Source organism: Periplaneta americana, chromosome 11, assembly GCF_040183065.1.
Source record: "Periplaneta americana isolate PAMFEO1 chromosome 11, P.americana_PAMFEO1_priV1, whole genome shotgun sequence".
NCBI classification, from domain to species: domain Eukaryota; kingdom Metazoa; phylum Arthropoda; class Insecta; order Blattodea; family Blattidae; genus Periplaneta; species Periplaneta americana.
In genome coordinates, this window is record NC_091127.1 from 162,662,433 (window position 1) to 162,679,271 (window position 16,839).

A 16,839-nucleotide genomic window follows, 5' to 3' on the forward strand; every position below is an offset into this window, starting at 1 on the left:
TGCGGTGGCTAAGTGGTCAAACCTTCAGCCTGTCCCAGTCAGATCTGGACAACTTCATTTGAATTGAAAGGACGTAATCCCACAAGAAGAAATGACACACTTTGAAATCCGGTGAACGGAGTGGCCATGTGCAAAGTTGTTGTCTGTTGTCGACTGTCTCTCCGAATTGATTTCTGAAGGTTCCGCATGAAACTTTGACCCATTCAGTCAACACTTGGCTTTCCTATGTGTCCTTTTCCTTGATGATATAATCGTCCTCTGTCGCGAAACTGTTCACAACACCTTCGGAGGGAGGATCAGGACGTTAAATTGCTGTTCGAACACGCGAAAAAACGTGACAGTATTCATACATCGAGCGTGTTCGTGCATAAACTAGGTAGGCCTACAGTCTGTTGATAGGGCAACCATTTTCTTCAACAATGATGTAGATGTTTCCCGCTAAATAACAATGGAACTCAGATGGCAGTACGAAATTGAAATATTCCTCTTTAAATTGTGGTATTATCATACTTGTCTAGTCAATATTACTGAAAATATAATAGGCCTATTATAAAATCGTTCAATAATAAATTATGTACGGGCTATTCCATATGAAATCGATCAGTAAAAGACCTCGCATTTTTTATACTCTAATTTTTTCCCTATTTATACAAGGTGCTGAGGAGAGTGCATTTACAAAAATATGCTATCGAAAGTCAAACGGTTTTCGTACTATTGAGCGACAAATTTAGCGTATTTTATAAAAACAAGCCTCTTTCAGCGCTCAGAACTCTGGAACCATTTACTGCAGAACATTGAACGGGAGCTTATTTTGAAGCTGACATATGGTAGGTTATGTTAAGAAGTAATCCTTATTTTTATTGTACACAGAGAGACAGATAATCTGATTTTACTTACTTTTAGGCTTTTTGGCCATTTGTAAAAATGTAAAAAAAAAAAATTGAGAAAAATACCTTGCATTATTAAGAGGGATTCGGCATTGTTTGCTTAGTGGTAAGGCAATAAGTTTCGAGGGTATTAAATAAATTATTTTCACACGCCTAGACTTGAACGGTGCAGTACCGCACGCACTCGCCGAGAGATGAAGATAAACGAGCGTTGGGCTTCATTTTACTCCAGTATTTCAGAAAACCTGTGATAAAGCTAGCACAGCCATGCGCTGCTAGACGCATGACACTTCACTTGTTTATATCTCCTGGCCTTGCTTGCCTCGGCTAGCTCCCGCCTCACAGTCAGCTGGTTAGTTCACGCGCATACTATCTATTTTATTTATTTGATATTTTCAATACTTTCTTATCAACATTCCATCAGTAAAAAATATATATTTGTTTATACTTTCAATGCGGAATCTAACTATATATTTTAAAAATATTTTTTGCTTGGCAAAGGCGTCTTAATGAGGAAAAATCTAAATTTCTCCATTTCCATAAAAAGTAAGAAAATCTGTTTATATGTCATTATAAATTTTAATTTCTCAGCATCAAAATAAACCATGATTTTAATCGTTGGGTGAAGGGGTTTCGAAGCTACAACAGTTTAAATTTGCTAATTTTATGAAAATACGATAAATTTAAATACTTTTAATTTAAACACTATGAAGTTCTGATGCCTCAAACTTTGCACAAAGCATTGTATCACAGTTCTCTACGGACAAAAAAAGTTTCATTGGTTTTAGAAATTGTAAGGTCAATTTTCTCTATATTTCAGTCGATTTGAGATGGAATAGCCCGTACATAGTATAATAAACCGTTGTCCTTGCACTATGAACACGATACTCACTGGAGGCAACTAGAGCCCCTTCTTCCGAATTGATTCCGATCATCCATGGAACGTGTTGCACTGTCGTGGAAGTATTCAGCAGGACCAAAGGCGAGACTCCAATGAAAGCATTTCCTCCAATATTGGGCTCCACAACTGGCCGGAACGGCACCATGGGATGAATACTCCATTCCTGGCCACACACAAGACTATCTCAGCCCAAACATTAGAAGGTAGTTGTTTCGCTATTATTATTATTTCTAATCAGAGCGGTTTTCGGCGTAATAGATCGACTATTGATAAGATTTTTTGTATTCGACAGATAATGGAGAAGAAATGGGAGTATAAGGCTACAGTACACCAGTTATTCATAGATTTCAAAAAGGCATATGACTCGGTTAAGAGGGAAGTATTATATGATATTCTTATTGAATTTGGTATTCCCAAGAAACTAGTTCGATTAATTAAAACGTGTCTCAGTGAAACGTACAGCAGAGTCCGTATAGGTCAGTTTCTATCTGATGCTTTTCCAATTCACTGCGGGCTAAAGCAGGGAGATGCACTATCACCTTTACTTTTTAACTTCGCTCTAGAATATGCCATTAGGAAAGTTCAGGATAACAGGCAGGGTTTGGAATTGAACGGGTTACATCACCTTCTTGTCTATGCAGATGACGTGAATATGTTAGGAGAAAATACACAAACGATTAGGGAAAACACGGAAATTTTACTTGAAGGAAGTAAAGCGATCGGTTTGGAAGTAAATCCCGAAAAGACAAAGTATATGATTATGTCTCGTGACCAGAATATTGTACGAAATGGAAATATAAAAATTGGAGATTTATCCTTCGAAGAGGTGGAAAAATTCAAATATCTTGGAGCAACAGTAACAAATATAAATGACACTCGGGAGGAAATTAAACGCAGAATAAATATGGGAAATGCGTGTTATTATTCGGTTGAGAAGCTCTTATCATCCAGTCTGCTGTCCAAAATTCTGAAAGTTAGAATTTATAAAACAGTTATATTACCGGTTGTTCTGTATGGTTGCGAAACTTGGACTCTCACTCTGAGAGAGGAACATAGGTTAAGGGTGTTTGAGAATAAGGTGCTTAGGAAAATATTTGGGGCTAAGCGGGATGAAGTTACAGGAGAATGGAGAAAGTTACACAACACAGAACTACACGCATTGTATTCTTCACCTGACATAATTAGGAACTTAAAATGCAGACGTTTGAGATGGGCAGGGCATGTAGCACGTGTGGGCGAATCCAGAAATGCATATAGAGTGTTAGTTGGGAGACCGGAGGGAAAAAGACCTTTAGGGAGGCCGAGACGTAAATGGGAGGATAATATTAAAATGGATTTGAGGGAGGTGGGGTATGATGATAGAGACTGGATTAATCTTGCACAGGATAGGGACCGATGGCGGGCTTATGTGAGGGCGGCAATGAACCTTCGGGTTCCTTAAAAGCCATTTGTAAGTAAGTAATTCCTCCTCCAAGAGAATTCAAACCAGCGCACATTTCGTCACATGAGTCCAGGCATGATGCCTTAGACCAGTGGTTCCCAACCTTTTTTGATTGACTGACGACACACTTTACAGAATGCCCACGACATCGTCACACACTGACTTGTTTTTATCTTAATATATTATTATTATTATTATTATTATTATTATTATTATTATTATTATTATTATTATTATTAAAACCAGTGTGTTTTTCTTATGGAGAAAAAGGTGGTGGAACTCTATGTAGAATATTAAAAAAAAAATAGCGGACGGTGAGATGATTACTGTTCACTGTATGGGAATTTTATCGTTTTTAACCTCCTTTTCGTCAAACCAAGACTTTTAAGGTATAAGCGGAATTCTAAGGAAATAGTACATTATGCAACGAGCCTATAATGAAGGCGAGTTTCATACGACTTTTTATGCTCGACCATATTTCTAACTTGATATTATTAATTTTATTGTATCTGACCTGGAGCAATGTCCCGTATGTTGTGAGATGTGCGCAGACGCGAAAGTATTGATTTTTTCCGAGGAACAGATGTTCACATTGACCTTGCTAGGCCATAAGAACCTACATAGATAACATTGAAATAAAATTAGACATTGAAAAACGAGATGACAAATTGAATTTATTTGAATATTATTTACAATTAACGCTAATTATTATAGTAACAGAACATAACCTTCTGCGACAGTATTGGATTTCCAGCCTCCGTGACTTTTCGCTCATTCTCTTTCGATTGCATATCCAAGAATAATCGATACTTGCGGTTTTATAACGGTAGAAAGCTAACCTGTCATTGGTTGAACTGTCGTAACCTGAGTCGTCATTGGCTGAAAGACCTGACCTTTAATGAATAGATGTACTTTAATGACATGCATTAAAGATCTGCTACCAGGTGTATAATTACTACATTTCGGCATGGTCGAGCATAAATTATATTAAAATATAGTTATTCACACACATTTCGGTTCCACGATTAAATATGCAACAAAAAGATGCCGGAACGCCGAATGATTACTTTCTAAATTTTTTAAGAAAATAATGAATACTTTGATATCTCATGCTCACCATGAATTTCACGTCAGTCGTGACTATCTCGCTGGCTGCCTTTCTCCTTAGACAGTTGATAAGATCAACAGTGTGGTTAGTTGGACATTTCAGAATCTGACCAAGCCTCTCTGCGTTACGTTGAGATTGTTCTTTGGAAGACATGGCCCACGGACAAAGAGCAGTTCCACTCTGAGAAATAGCTCGGTGAAACAGACCTGCAGCGAGAAAGTAGGCTCGATGAGTGGTGGCAGTCGGCTGCAATACACAAAGACTCTGATGTTTTGCTTTAAATTTTAGCAGAGAGCAATTTAAGAATTTAAGTTAAGGACGTGATTCAAGTGGAGTGGAATTCTTAAGCTATGCATCAGCTTGCAAGTAGGTCGCATATCGGCAACGATAACCTTTCAAACCGCGAAATATAAGAAAATTTTTGTGCTCCTTAGTTCAGTCACATGTCCCAAGAAGACAAACTAACTCATTCCCTTAATACGCAACAACAGGCAAAACACGATCTCGTAAAATATGCTATCCAAAATTTTCCTTCCCGTTTTCATAGACTTAGGGCTATATGCATAGTATCTGCAGATGTGGCTAAAAATCCTGTTCAGCATATCGCTTATTGTTTTATACAGAGTGTTAATTAAGTATGGAATATTGCTAATAACTCTTTATATACTCATTTTATGAGAAAAAATGCCAAAAACAAAAGTTGTTGGAGATATCTAACTAAAATTTATGGCTGTGGTCTCAAAAAAGTATTTATTCATGTACAGAGTGTGGCAAAAAAATTAACACTTTTTTAAATGGCACCCTATATTAAATTTTACATTTTTGAAATCTCCATTCAATTTTTACATACAAATACAGGGACATCATTTTATTTTTACTTCAGTTTTTATTGTACCTGAGTTTTTTAATGTACTTCACTCCCACCCCTTCTACTAATGAAGTTCAGTCGTCCTCCACACAGAACCAAGGTCGCATATACAGTCATAGTAGCCTTACGGTCATAACAAACAGTACCGAGTTAGTGAGTATAGTACGTTCCAGAAATATGGTCGCGTTTTCTAGTGAAAAAAGAGCGAGTTACTGGTACGAAGGACGAAATTGGAATTAGGTACAATAGTCTATAGTGAGATAATATGCACAAAAGAATTGAAGCCTGTATCGAAATGGATGGCCACCATTTTTCAAAAATGTGTTTAAATATCCATATTATGATTATTTTTAATTTAAATTTACTCTATATTGTACACTAATGTGCTGTAGACATTAACTCCGTACGTAGATGAAATTATAGGGGATCATCAGTGCGGTTTTAGGCGTAATAGATCGACTATTGATCAGTTTTTTTGTATTCGACAGATAATGGAGAAAAAATGAGAGTATAAGGGTACAGTACATCAGTTATTCATAGATTTCAAAAAGGCATATGACTCGGTTAAGAGGGAAGTATTATATGATATTCTTATTGAATTTGATATTCCCAAGAAACTAGTTCGATTAATTAAAATGTGTCTCAGTGAAACATACAGCAGAGTCCGTATAGGTCAGTTTCTATCTGATGCTTTTCCAATTCACTGCGGGCTAAAGCAGGGAGATGCACTATCACCTTTACTTTTTAACTTCGCTCTAGAATATGCCATTAGGAAAGTTCAGGATAACAGGCAGGGTTTGGAATTGAACGGGTTACATCAGCTTCTTTTCTATGCAGATGACGTGAATATGTTAGGAGAAAATACACAAACGATTAGGGAAAACGCGGAAATTTTACTTGAAGCAAGTAAAGCGATCGGTTTGGAAGTAAATCCCGAAAAGACAAAGTATATGATTATGTTTCGTGACCAGAATGTTGTACGAAATGGAAATATAAAAATTGGAGATTTATCCTTCGAAGAGGTGGAAAAATTCAAATATCTTGGAGCAACAGTAACAAATATAAATGACAGTCGGGAGGAAATTAAACACAGAATAAATATGGGAAATGCGTGTTATTATTCGGTTGAGAAGCTTTTATCATCCAGTCTGCTGTCAAAAAATCTGAAAGTTAGAATTTATAAAACAGTTATATTACCGGTTGTTCTGTATGGTTGTGAAACTTGGACTCTCAGTCTGAGAGAGGAACATAGGTTAAGGGTGTTTGAGAATAAGGTGCTTAGGAAAATATTTGGGGCTAAGCGGGATGAAGTTACAGGAGAATGGAGAAAGTTACACAACGCAGAACTGCACGCATTGTATTCTTCACCTGACATAATTAGGAACATTAAATCCAGACGTTTGAGATGGGCAGGGCATGTAGCACGTATGGGCGAATCCAGAAATGCATATAGAGTGTTAGTTGGGAGACCGGAGGGAAAAAGACCTTTTGGGAGGCCGAGACGTAGATAGGAGGATAATATTAAAATGGATTTGAGGGAGGTGGGATATGATGATAGAGACTGGATTAATCTTGCACAGGATAGGGACCGATGGCGGGCTTATATGAGGGCGGCAATGAACCTTCGGGTTTCTTAAAAGCCATTTGTAAGTAAGTAAGTAATGTGCTGTAGACAGTATAATATACACTGCACAATGAATATGTTCGCATGGATAGCTCAGTTCGTGAGTAAAAACACTTATTGTTAATACTGTACTGTATTTTGATTAAAGAAAAACTTAATGAAAATTATCAAATTCAAAATCCTGATATTTCCTAGTTTACGTAAATGGATTAACTACTTTTCTTCCCTCCTATACATAGCAAAGTGATTTGTTTGTATTTTACGCCAGTATCATCAAACTCCGGTCGTGGAAGGGGGTAACATAGTGTTTCCGGTTCTCAACCGTTAATCCAAAAGTATAGCCGGGTTATTATTAGAAATGTTAGTAAAAATAAAATGATGTCCAGATAGAAGTTTGACTCAGCATAAATGCTGAATACTCTCTTCTAAATATTATGGTTCTCTCAAATGCTTTAATAATATAACACAAAATAAATGTGTATGTATTCATATGGAGTAGGCCATATATTAAACAAAACAAGTGCACCTCCACATTGTGGTAAAAGAGTAATGGAGTTCCTCTAACAAATTTTCCCTAGTAGATGGATTGGAAGAAGAGGACACATTGAATGGATAGCTAAATCACCTCACCTCAACCCATTGCATTTTTTCCCTGTGGGGTTACTTAAAGTCCAGTGTATATCGTGAAAAACCGAACAGTATTGAAGACCTGAAGTTACGAATTAGTAATGAGATGTAATTGATCACTCCTGAAACTGTGAGAAAGGCAATGGACTGCTTTCGTGATAGACTGGGGCATTGTTTGGTAGTGAATGGTTCTGACTTTGAACATTTATTATAATTTTAAACATTCTCTGAAACAGTTATGTTATTGTTTTGTTTGTTTCATGGCCTACTCCATATGAATACACACGTTCATATTTTGTTACATTATCAAAGCACTTGAAAGAACCATAACATTTAGAAGAGAGTATTCATCATTTATGCTGAGTCAAACTTCTGTTTGCATGTAAAATTGAATGGGGATTTCAAACATGTAAAATTTAATATTCAGCACCATTTAAAAAAGTGTTATTTTATGCTACACCCTGTACATGAATCAATACTTTTGTGAGACCACAGCCATAAGTTTTAGTTAGATATCTCCAGGAACTATTGTTTTTGGTATTTTTCATAAAATGAATATATAAAGAGTTATTAGCAAATTTCATATTTCGTTAACACACTGTATATTGAGTACAGTTAAATAATGGTAGGGAGGCATTTAAAAGCAACAAGATAGTAGCCCATTATTATATTTTTCTGTGTGACTTCAGATAAAGTTATCTTTTAAAAGTATTTGATTTTTTTACCGTATGTTTCTCAAGCGGAACTAGTAATTTATTTAGCTTTATTTGGTCACTTACTTTAAAGACATTTTAATCTGTCTTCATTGTGTGTAAATTATTTCGACTCAGCTGTACAACGACTGCACTAATTCTCACCTCGACTTTGAGGTGACAGCATATGATAGTGCACACTAGCGCCACCTGCGCTCTCCCCGAATATCGTCACTCTACCAGGGTTGCCACCAAAAGCACCGATATTCTCTTGCACCCATTTCAGTGCTGCCACCTGGTCTTTCAATCCATTGTTACCAGGACACTCCGCGTCACCTGTACTCAAGAAACCTATGGGCACAAATAGGAGTTATATTTTTAAGAAAGAAAGATACATAATAAAAATTTACTCCTTTAATTGCTTTCACTCCTAAAGCTACGGCTTGTTTACAGCGATCATCGCCGGCGATTATCGTCAGGAAGTTGTTTCTTTATCAGCGCACATCGTTATCAATTCTCATTTGTTTTGCTGCCATAATTCGATTCAATATTTCTACATGGCCTTCTCTAATTATCGATATTGGCGATGTGCGTCCTGAATTTGCTTCAGAAGCCCAAATCTTCTATACTTTCAATAGGTTATGTCGTCTTTCAATAGCCAATCAAATAGCTAGTTGGCTGATGACGGGTGAAGAGTCCATGCTGATTGGTCCTTTATTTTCAATGATAAGCGTGCATTATAAACATAATCGCCTCAAATAAAAACATTACAAGGAATATGAACCAAGTGTGTACGTATCATGGAATGAAATAAATACGTTGAAAGTGTTTATACCGTGTATATAAAAGCTGTACTTGTCACTGCATTATTTTTCTGTATGTCTTAACAATTCGTCTGCTCTCAGTGTCTGCCGTCCGTTTTCGTCTGCTAGTTTCCAGTCTTGTGTTCACATACTAGAGTCGTATAAAGAACCTAGTTTTGACCATACAATCAACAATGAAATTTCACGTGGAACGTTATGTACAAACATTGCCACATATTCTTTGGTTCTTTTTATAATATTCCGCCAAGATGGTAGGGTTTTTGTTTAAATGTACGTTTATAAAAATCCTAACATTGATTGATTTTAATATCTCATTCTAAAATTTGGAAAAAGGGGCATGTACCGGTAATGAAATGTCAACAACACGTTCATTTACGATAATCATTATAATTCAACAATGAATTGTCACTGAAGGCTGTTATGATTAACGCACTGATTATGCCATAATGACAAAATGTCGTAAATGGTTAATATAAAATCAACATAATGAGATAGTGAAAAAACATCACTAGTATCAGTCGTTAACCCTCCACCCCTTTGATTTGCGATTGTTAGTATAAGTAGCATGATTATTTTATTAATTGTAAGTTATGTAGGCTACGAGCCAGCAGAGATTACAAAAAAGAGAAAATAATTTATAGGTTAACATACATGAACCTAATCTAATTATACAAAGATGGTATTAACATAGGCTACTTATACAGGCCTATGTGATTTATTTAAACTTACCTGTAGGCTTTAACATTCTCGGTCGTTTCGACTTTATTTTCATTAATGCTGCTCGAAAATCAGGAACAAAATCGTAATCTTTAAAATGATCAGAGCATACTCTGCTTGTATCAAGATTGAATTTATCCTGTCTTTTGCACGTAATTACCCATTTTTTCTAATTCCTAAATCTTTAGGAATGGTATTTTTATCGTTAGAATTGTTGCATACCGTAACAGCACACCTTTGACCTGGCATAATTCATTTTAAACAACATAAACAAGAAAAAACACGAGATACTGCTTTGAAGCATTTGAGTTTTGGCGCGCTTAGCTATCTTCTGACGTCAGAATCCCTCTCCTTTCCCCGTCAATCCCTTGCTAACAAGCTCGATAATAATGCAACCTGTGAGAAGTTTAGGAGCCTTGTCAGAAGCCATCTCCAGCGATTTGCGTCGCATCCAACGATCTACGTTGGCTGGCGATCATCGCTGTAAAGAAACCGTGTGGTTTCATTTTAACTGCTAGCAACTCCAGGCGACAATCGCCAGCGATGTGCGTCCGGCGATGACCGCCATAAACAAACCGCAGCTTAAAACCATAAAAGAAGATTAGAATTTAGTAATAACTAGTAAATAAAGTTTTTTCGTACTCGTTATCCAAGATTTTACTGTAATAATTACTTTCAGTTATTCAGCAAGTATTCCATCTGTGACAATTGTAATTTTATGCTCGACCATGCCGAAACGTAGTAATTATACACCTGGTAGCAGACCTTTAATGCATGTCATTAAAGTACACCTACTCATTAAAGGTCAGGTCTTTCAGCCAATGACGACTCAGGTTACAACTGTTCAGCCAATGACAGGTCAGCTTTCTACCGTTATAAAACCGCAAGTATCGATTATTCTCGGATATGCAATCGAAAGATAATTAGCGAAAAGTGACGGAGGCTGGAAATCCAATACTGTCGCAGAAGGTTATGTTCTGTTACTATAATAATTAGCGTTAATTGTAAATAATATTCAAATAAATTCAATTTGTCATCTCTTTTTTTCAATGTCTAATTTTATTTCAATGTTATCTCTGTAGGTTCTTATGGCCTAGCAAGGTCAATGTGGACATCTGTTCCTCGGAAAAAAATCAATACTTTCGCGTCTGCGCACATGTCACAACATACGGGACATTGGTCAAGGTCAGATACAAAAAAATTAATAATATTAAGTTAGAAATATGGTCGAGCATGAAAAGTCGTATGAAACTCGCCTATAATGGTAATTAAGAAGCTCGTATGAAAATTATGAAACTCGCTTGCGCTCGTTTCATAAATATCCATACTCGCTTCTTAATTACCTTCATTACAGGCTCGTTGCATAATGTACTATTTTGCTTGACGTTTCTCTTAATCAGCCAAAATTACTGGATATAACACTACTATAATAACACCAAAGAAGAAGAAGAAGAATAAGAAGAAGAAGAAGAAGAAGAAGAAGGAGAAGAAGAAGACGGAAAACATGCCAGATAGCAGTTTTTCGTATTTCTTACACAGTCTTCTAGAAATTGAAGCCTGATATTTTGTCAGAAATGTTCAGCAGATTGACATGAGGTTGTTAATATTTTCCATTTTATTATGCTAAATATGACGATATTTCCTCTTTCATGAACGATGCACACAAAATGAATAGAATAAACGTTGTAGCACGTCGCAGAATAGCGACAACACTTCGTTTGAGAGCTTACATAGAATAAAGTACGTACCTAGTGGTCCCAGGCGGTAATTGAAAGTAACCAGAACCACCTCCTTATCCAGGAAGTATTCAGGGCCGTGGTTATTTCCTGAGCCAGAAATAAAGCCCCCGCCGTGTATGAAGACCATTACTGGAAGCAGAGGCAGGCTTATCTACAATAGAAAGAAAGGGAACAAAAACGATCATGTATATCTTCTGAAACTAATGGCTACAATATGTCAAGTAAGGCAATAGGTGGAGACTGACTTTTGGGGTGAAGACGTTGAGGTACAAGCAGTCTTCGTCGCCCGCCACCTTGCTGTCCCTCACGTATAAGTTCCTCTGGATGCATTCCCTTCCAGGGCTGCTAGCATCCCATACTCCATACCACTTCTCTGGCTCTTGTGGCTCCTTGAAAATAAAAATTAACCAGGCTTAAGATTTGAAACTAGTATTCAAGATTAAAGGGAACTTACCCTATAAATCAATAGAAAACATTAAGCCTATCACGTAAACTGTCATAGTATTTCCGTGAATTAAATTATTGACCCTCTTCCATTTCAAAGCAATGTCTTTCTAAATGTAGGGTCTACTTTGGTTGAGATTTTTTCCGGGTTTTCCTCTCAACTCATTAACCCTTTCTTACCTATAGATACCATATGGCAATAATTAACTTTACAGCATTTATATACTTGTGTGTTACATATGAAGGTAAATTTTGCTGGATAACTTCTATTTCAATACATTTTCATCAATATAGTTTTGTTTCAAATGTTGCCACTCCCGTAACTTGGTCACTGAATTGGTCCTAATACAGCTATTTGTTTCAACATGGATTGCTTGTAAATTTAATTTGGGTTAGAAAGGGTTAAGAGAAAATGTTGGGTAACTTTCGGCGCTGGATCATGGACTCATTTCGCTGGCACTATCATCGTCATATCATGAGACATTCTGTGACCACAGTATATACAGTAGGCAAACGACTATTTGAGTGCCACCAATATGAGAATTATGAAAGTCTGTATGTCTGTGAAGATCTAGAAATCGATACTTTGCAGAAACACAATACTTTCTTTCCAAACTTTGTACACTGTTCCGCCGATGTAGTAGAATGCAAAGAAAGCAGAAAACAGTACGTCGCCGTCTGTTGTGACGAGCCAAGCCTCCGCATACCTTTAACGCATCATGCCACAAAACGTTCACGTCTCACCGTCAGTATTTTTGGCAAAGTAAATATTATTCAACGCCTTGTAAACGGACAAACGTTAAGGATGTTGGAGAGAGGAAGGTAATATTTATTTATTTACTTATTATTTATTTATTGGCTTATTTTTTGTTTGTTTGTTTATTTATTTGTTGATTTATGTATTTATTGATTGATTTATTTATTTGTTTATTTATTTATTTGTTTATTGGTTTATTTATTTATTTATTTATTTATTTTACTTATTTATTTATTTATTTATTTATTTATTTATTTTACTTATTTATTTATTTGTTTATTTCTTTGTTTGTTTGTTTATTTATTTGTTTGTTTGTTTGTTTGTTTGTTGATTGATTTGTTTGTTTGTTTGTTTGTTTGTTGATTGATTTGTTTGTTTGTTTGTTTGTTGATTGATTTGTTTGTTTGTTTGTTTGTTTGTTGATTGATTTGTTTGTTTATTGATTGATTGATTTATTTGTTTGTTTGTTTGTTTGTTGATTTATTTATTTATTTATTTATTTATTTGTTTGTTTGTTTGTTTCTTGATTTATTGATTGATTGATTTGTTTATTTGTTTATTTATTTATTTATTTATTTATTTATTTATTTATTATTGGTTTATTTATTTGTTTATTTGTTTGTTTATTTGTTGATTTATTTATTTATTTATTTGTTTGTTTGTTTGTTTGTTTGTTGAATGATTTATTTATTTATTTATTTGTTTGTTTGTTTATTTGTTGATTTATTTATTTATTTATTTATTTATTTATTCATTTATATATTTATTTATTTATTTGTTTGTTTGTTTGTTTGTTTGTTTGTTTGTTTGTTTGTTTGTTTGTTTATTTATTTGTTTATTTATTTATTTGTTTGTTTATTTATTTATATATTTATTTATTTGTTTATTTATTTATTTGTTTATTTGTTTATTTATTTCTTTATTGGTTTATTTGTTTCTTTATTTATTTATTTATTTATTTAGTTATTTGTTTATTTGTTTATTTATTGATTTATTATTAGTACTAGCCGTACCCGTGCGCTCCGCTGCACCCGTTAGGTATATAATATAAAGTAATTATATAATTAAAATAGGACATTTGATCCAGGGAACATTCGTGTTTGATAGAAGGATAAATCGTTTAATATGTTACTTAATTTAAATTGTATTTAAAATATTAAAATGCGATCATTTTGATCCAGAGACCACTCATTTGGTGCAATGACAATTTCTTTAACATGTTTCTTAATTGTTATTACCAATTATTTTTGGAAAAGCGAAAATTAACAGAAAAATTTTGAGTACAGATTTATTATTATATTATATTATATTATATTATATTATATTATATTATATTATATTATATTATATTATATTATATTATGTAAAAAGTGTGTTGATAACGGATGTACTCGAATTAGAAAGTTTTTAATTTGTTGTGGGAGCTCTTGAATCTCGGGAGGAACAGCTTTTACAACAGCGCAACATAATCTGCTTGGCTCATTACCCAATTTTTTTGCATTGCATTTATTGCATATGTATTTTAACACGATTCAATTGAGCATAGTCAAAATTTGAATTATAAAATAATGGATTGCTAAGCTAAAGTACTATTACTGCATATTAAATCAATACACTCTCGTTGTTCGTTAATTCTCTGAGATAAAAATGAATATGTTCATAAACATTATTTTAAGAAATACAGGAAATGAATATACAGAATAGCCTATCAAGTTTTCTGTGCATAAGAAGCTATTTTAATCTTACTTGTCCTCAATTCACGCACAAGTTACTGTAATAACATTATAGCATTATGTCCATCTAGAGAAACCACACTTTCCAATGATGAAATAATAATTAATTATACAAATCGGTTAATTTAGCTTCCGATATTACTTCATACAAACACAGAAACATTGTCTGTAGGCTATGTTTCATAGCTTTCGATTGTTGTGTCCAAGGTCCCTTATAGACGAAGTCATTTGTTTTTTATTTCAATACACCGCCTTAGATGGCAGTTATTTTAATATTAAAATTCATTTATCTCATTAAATATCAGTCCTATCAAAATTTTTCAAAGAATAAAACTTATCAGAAATTATGTTTAAAGAAACGTTTGTTATGTAATATTTTTCATGAAAATCAATAATAAGCGAGATATTTCGATTTATTTAATTCAGGCCCCCTTATAACCCCCCCTTTTAAATAAAGTATTTTGAATGCCATATAGCGTAAAATCTAAGTTACGACGAACTTAATTTATATTCCAATTTTCATCCAAATCCGTTCAGCCATTATCGCGTGAAAAGGTAACAAACATCCAGAAGACAGACAGACAGACAGACAGACAGACAGACATACAAACAAAAATGTCAAAAAAGTGATTTTCGGTTTCAGGGTGGTTAATTATATATGTTAGGACCAATTATTTTTCGAAAATCGAAAATTACCAGAAAAATTTCGGCTACAGATTTATTATTAGTATAGATTTATTTATTAATTTATTTATTAATTTATTTATTAATTTATTTATTTATTTATTTATTTATTTATTTATTTATTTATTTATTTATTTATTTATTTATTTATTTATTTATTTATTTATTTATTTGATAATGATAATAGGTTTAATCGCACGTCTCTCAGAAGACGATTTTCACCAGAGAGATTTGTATTCGATCGCAGCAGAGCTTGACCATGTATAAATGACAACGAGTTTGTGGAATAGGTGTTTTCCTAAAACGATGTTTTCCTTGTCGCTCCCATTTTACTACTAGGCTATACGATTATAAGAATAACAGTGATTCTGATTACACAAAATAGCTCTGAAAAAAACTGAAATTGTTTTATTTTTTAAGAAGTCTACTAAAACTCAAAGACATGCACAACTTAAACATCCTAGAGTTTTAAAATAAAATTGTCAATTCACTAAATACCTAATTAAATCATTACTGTCCATCACTGGAATAACGGTTAGCACATGTGACCTTTAAACTACCGGGTTCGGGTTCAAATCTTGGTCGGGACAAATTACCTGGTTGAGGTTTTTCCGGGGTTTTCCCTCAACCCACTAAGACGACATTCTGGGTAACTTTCGGCGAGTGACTCTGATATAACATCAGCAGTTGTGAGTGTCGTTAAATAAAACATAATTTACAGTTTTTACAACTTTCGGCGATGGACACTGGCTCACCTCGCTAGCATTATCACGCTATATAATCTCAGCAGCTGATAAAGCGTCGTAAAACAACCATTTAAAACAAATAATTTACTCACTTTGAATCTCAGGTGTCCCAGAGGCGGTTTGGCGTAGGGTATTTTCCAAAATGCAAATATTTTATTTTTCTTGTGTGTTAACATCACACGGCCTTTCAGAACTCCTTGCTTTAAACTGATACTTAAATTAGGGTCATTTTCATCATCTTTGTCAGAACTTTTATAGGGTATTTTGTTATGCTTTGTGTCGTTGCCGATGCCAGAAAACTGCCCATTTACATCAGGTGGCTTCCCATCGACAGAGGATCTTTTATAGACTATCTTATCAGCAATATCATATTTGTTTTCCTTGTCTCCATTATTACTTTTTGTATTGTCTCTATCAGTTAATTTATTGTTTTTGTCAATTGAATCTTTCTTATTTTCTTCAAAGTTATCGTCACGAATATTGATGGAACTTCGACCGTTATTGTTAGTACGATATTCCTCGTCCAAGTACTTCATACCAGAATGATCGTCTTCGCTCTCTAAGTTCGATGCAATTTTCCAATGTTGATTGTTGCTCTCTTGGGCTGGGTAGAACTGTCTTCCTGGACTTGGTATAAGAATCCTACGTTGTCTGAGATATCCATTTTGATTATAAAAACTTTGAATTTGATCTGCGATAGTCAGCACCAGGAGGCAGGCGATGTTCATTTTCAGTTTTTACGAAAAAGAAGAGGTCTCACATAAAAACTGTTGCAATTTACTGTTTCATTGCCAATCTGATCATGTGCTCATAACAACAATCTCGACTTGGTGACCTGCAACAAAGAGCATTGAATTACATAATTTTAATGATTGACTAACATCAGATAACGAGAAATTGTAGTGGTACTGAAACAGAAGCGGAGCAATACACGAGTCTGTGGTTCAGCGGTTTCTTGTTATCCAAGAGCAGTGATGTCAAAATAAGCGCATTTTTCTGATTTTGAAGTCGTGCGCGCGCATCAAGCGCTAGGTATGGAAGGAGGAA

At 34.5% G+C, this 16,839-nt stretch overlaps 1 protein-coding gene across 1 annotated transcript in view; it reads right to left on the reverse strand.

The window, feature by feature from the left end:
• Positions 1-16,617, reverse strand: part of LOC138709536 (esterase E4-like) — a 29,902-nt gene extending 13,285 nt beyond the window's left edge. The window contains exons 1-6 of the mRNA XM_069840366.1: positions 15,885-16,617; positions 11,674-11,817; positions 11,438-11,579; positions 8,314-8,499; positions 4,347-4,543; positions 1,780-1,951 (exon numbers count right to left, since the gene is read on the reverse strand). Coding sequence (XP_069696467.1) covers positions 1,780-1,951; positions 4,347-4,543; positions 8,314-8,499; positions 11,438-11,579; positions 11,674-11,817; positions 15,885-16,520 — 1,477 coding nt within the window. The 5' untranslated portion in view covers positions 16,521-16,617. The remainder of the gene's footprint in view (positions 1-1,779; positions 1,952-4,346; positions 4,544-8,313; positions 8,500-11,437; positions 11,580-11,673; positions 11,818-15,884) is intronic.
• Positions 16,618-16,839: the final 222 nt, after the last annotated feature.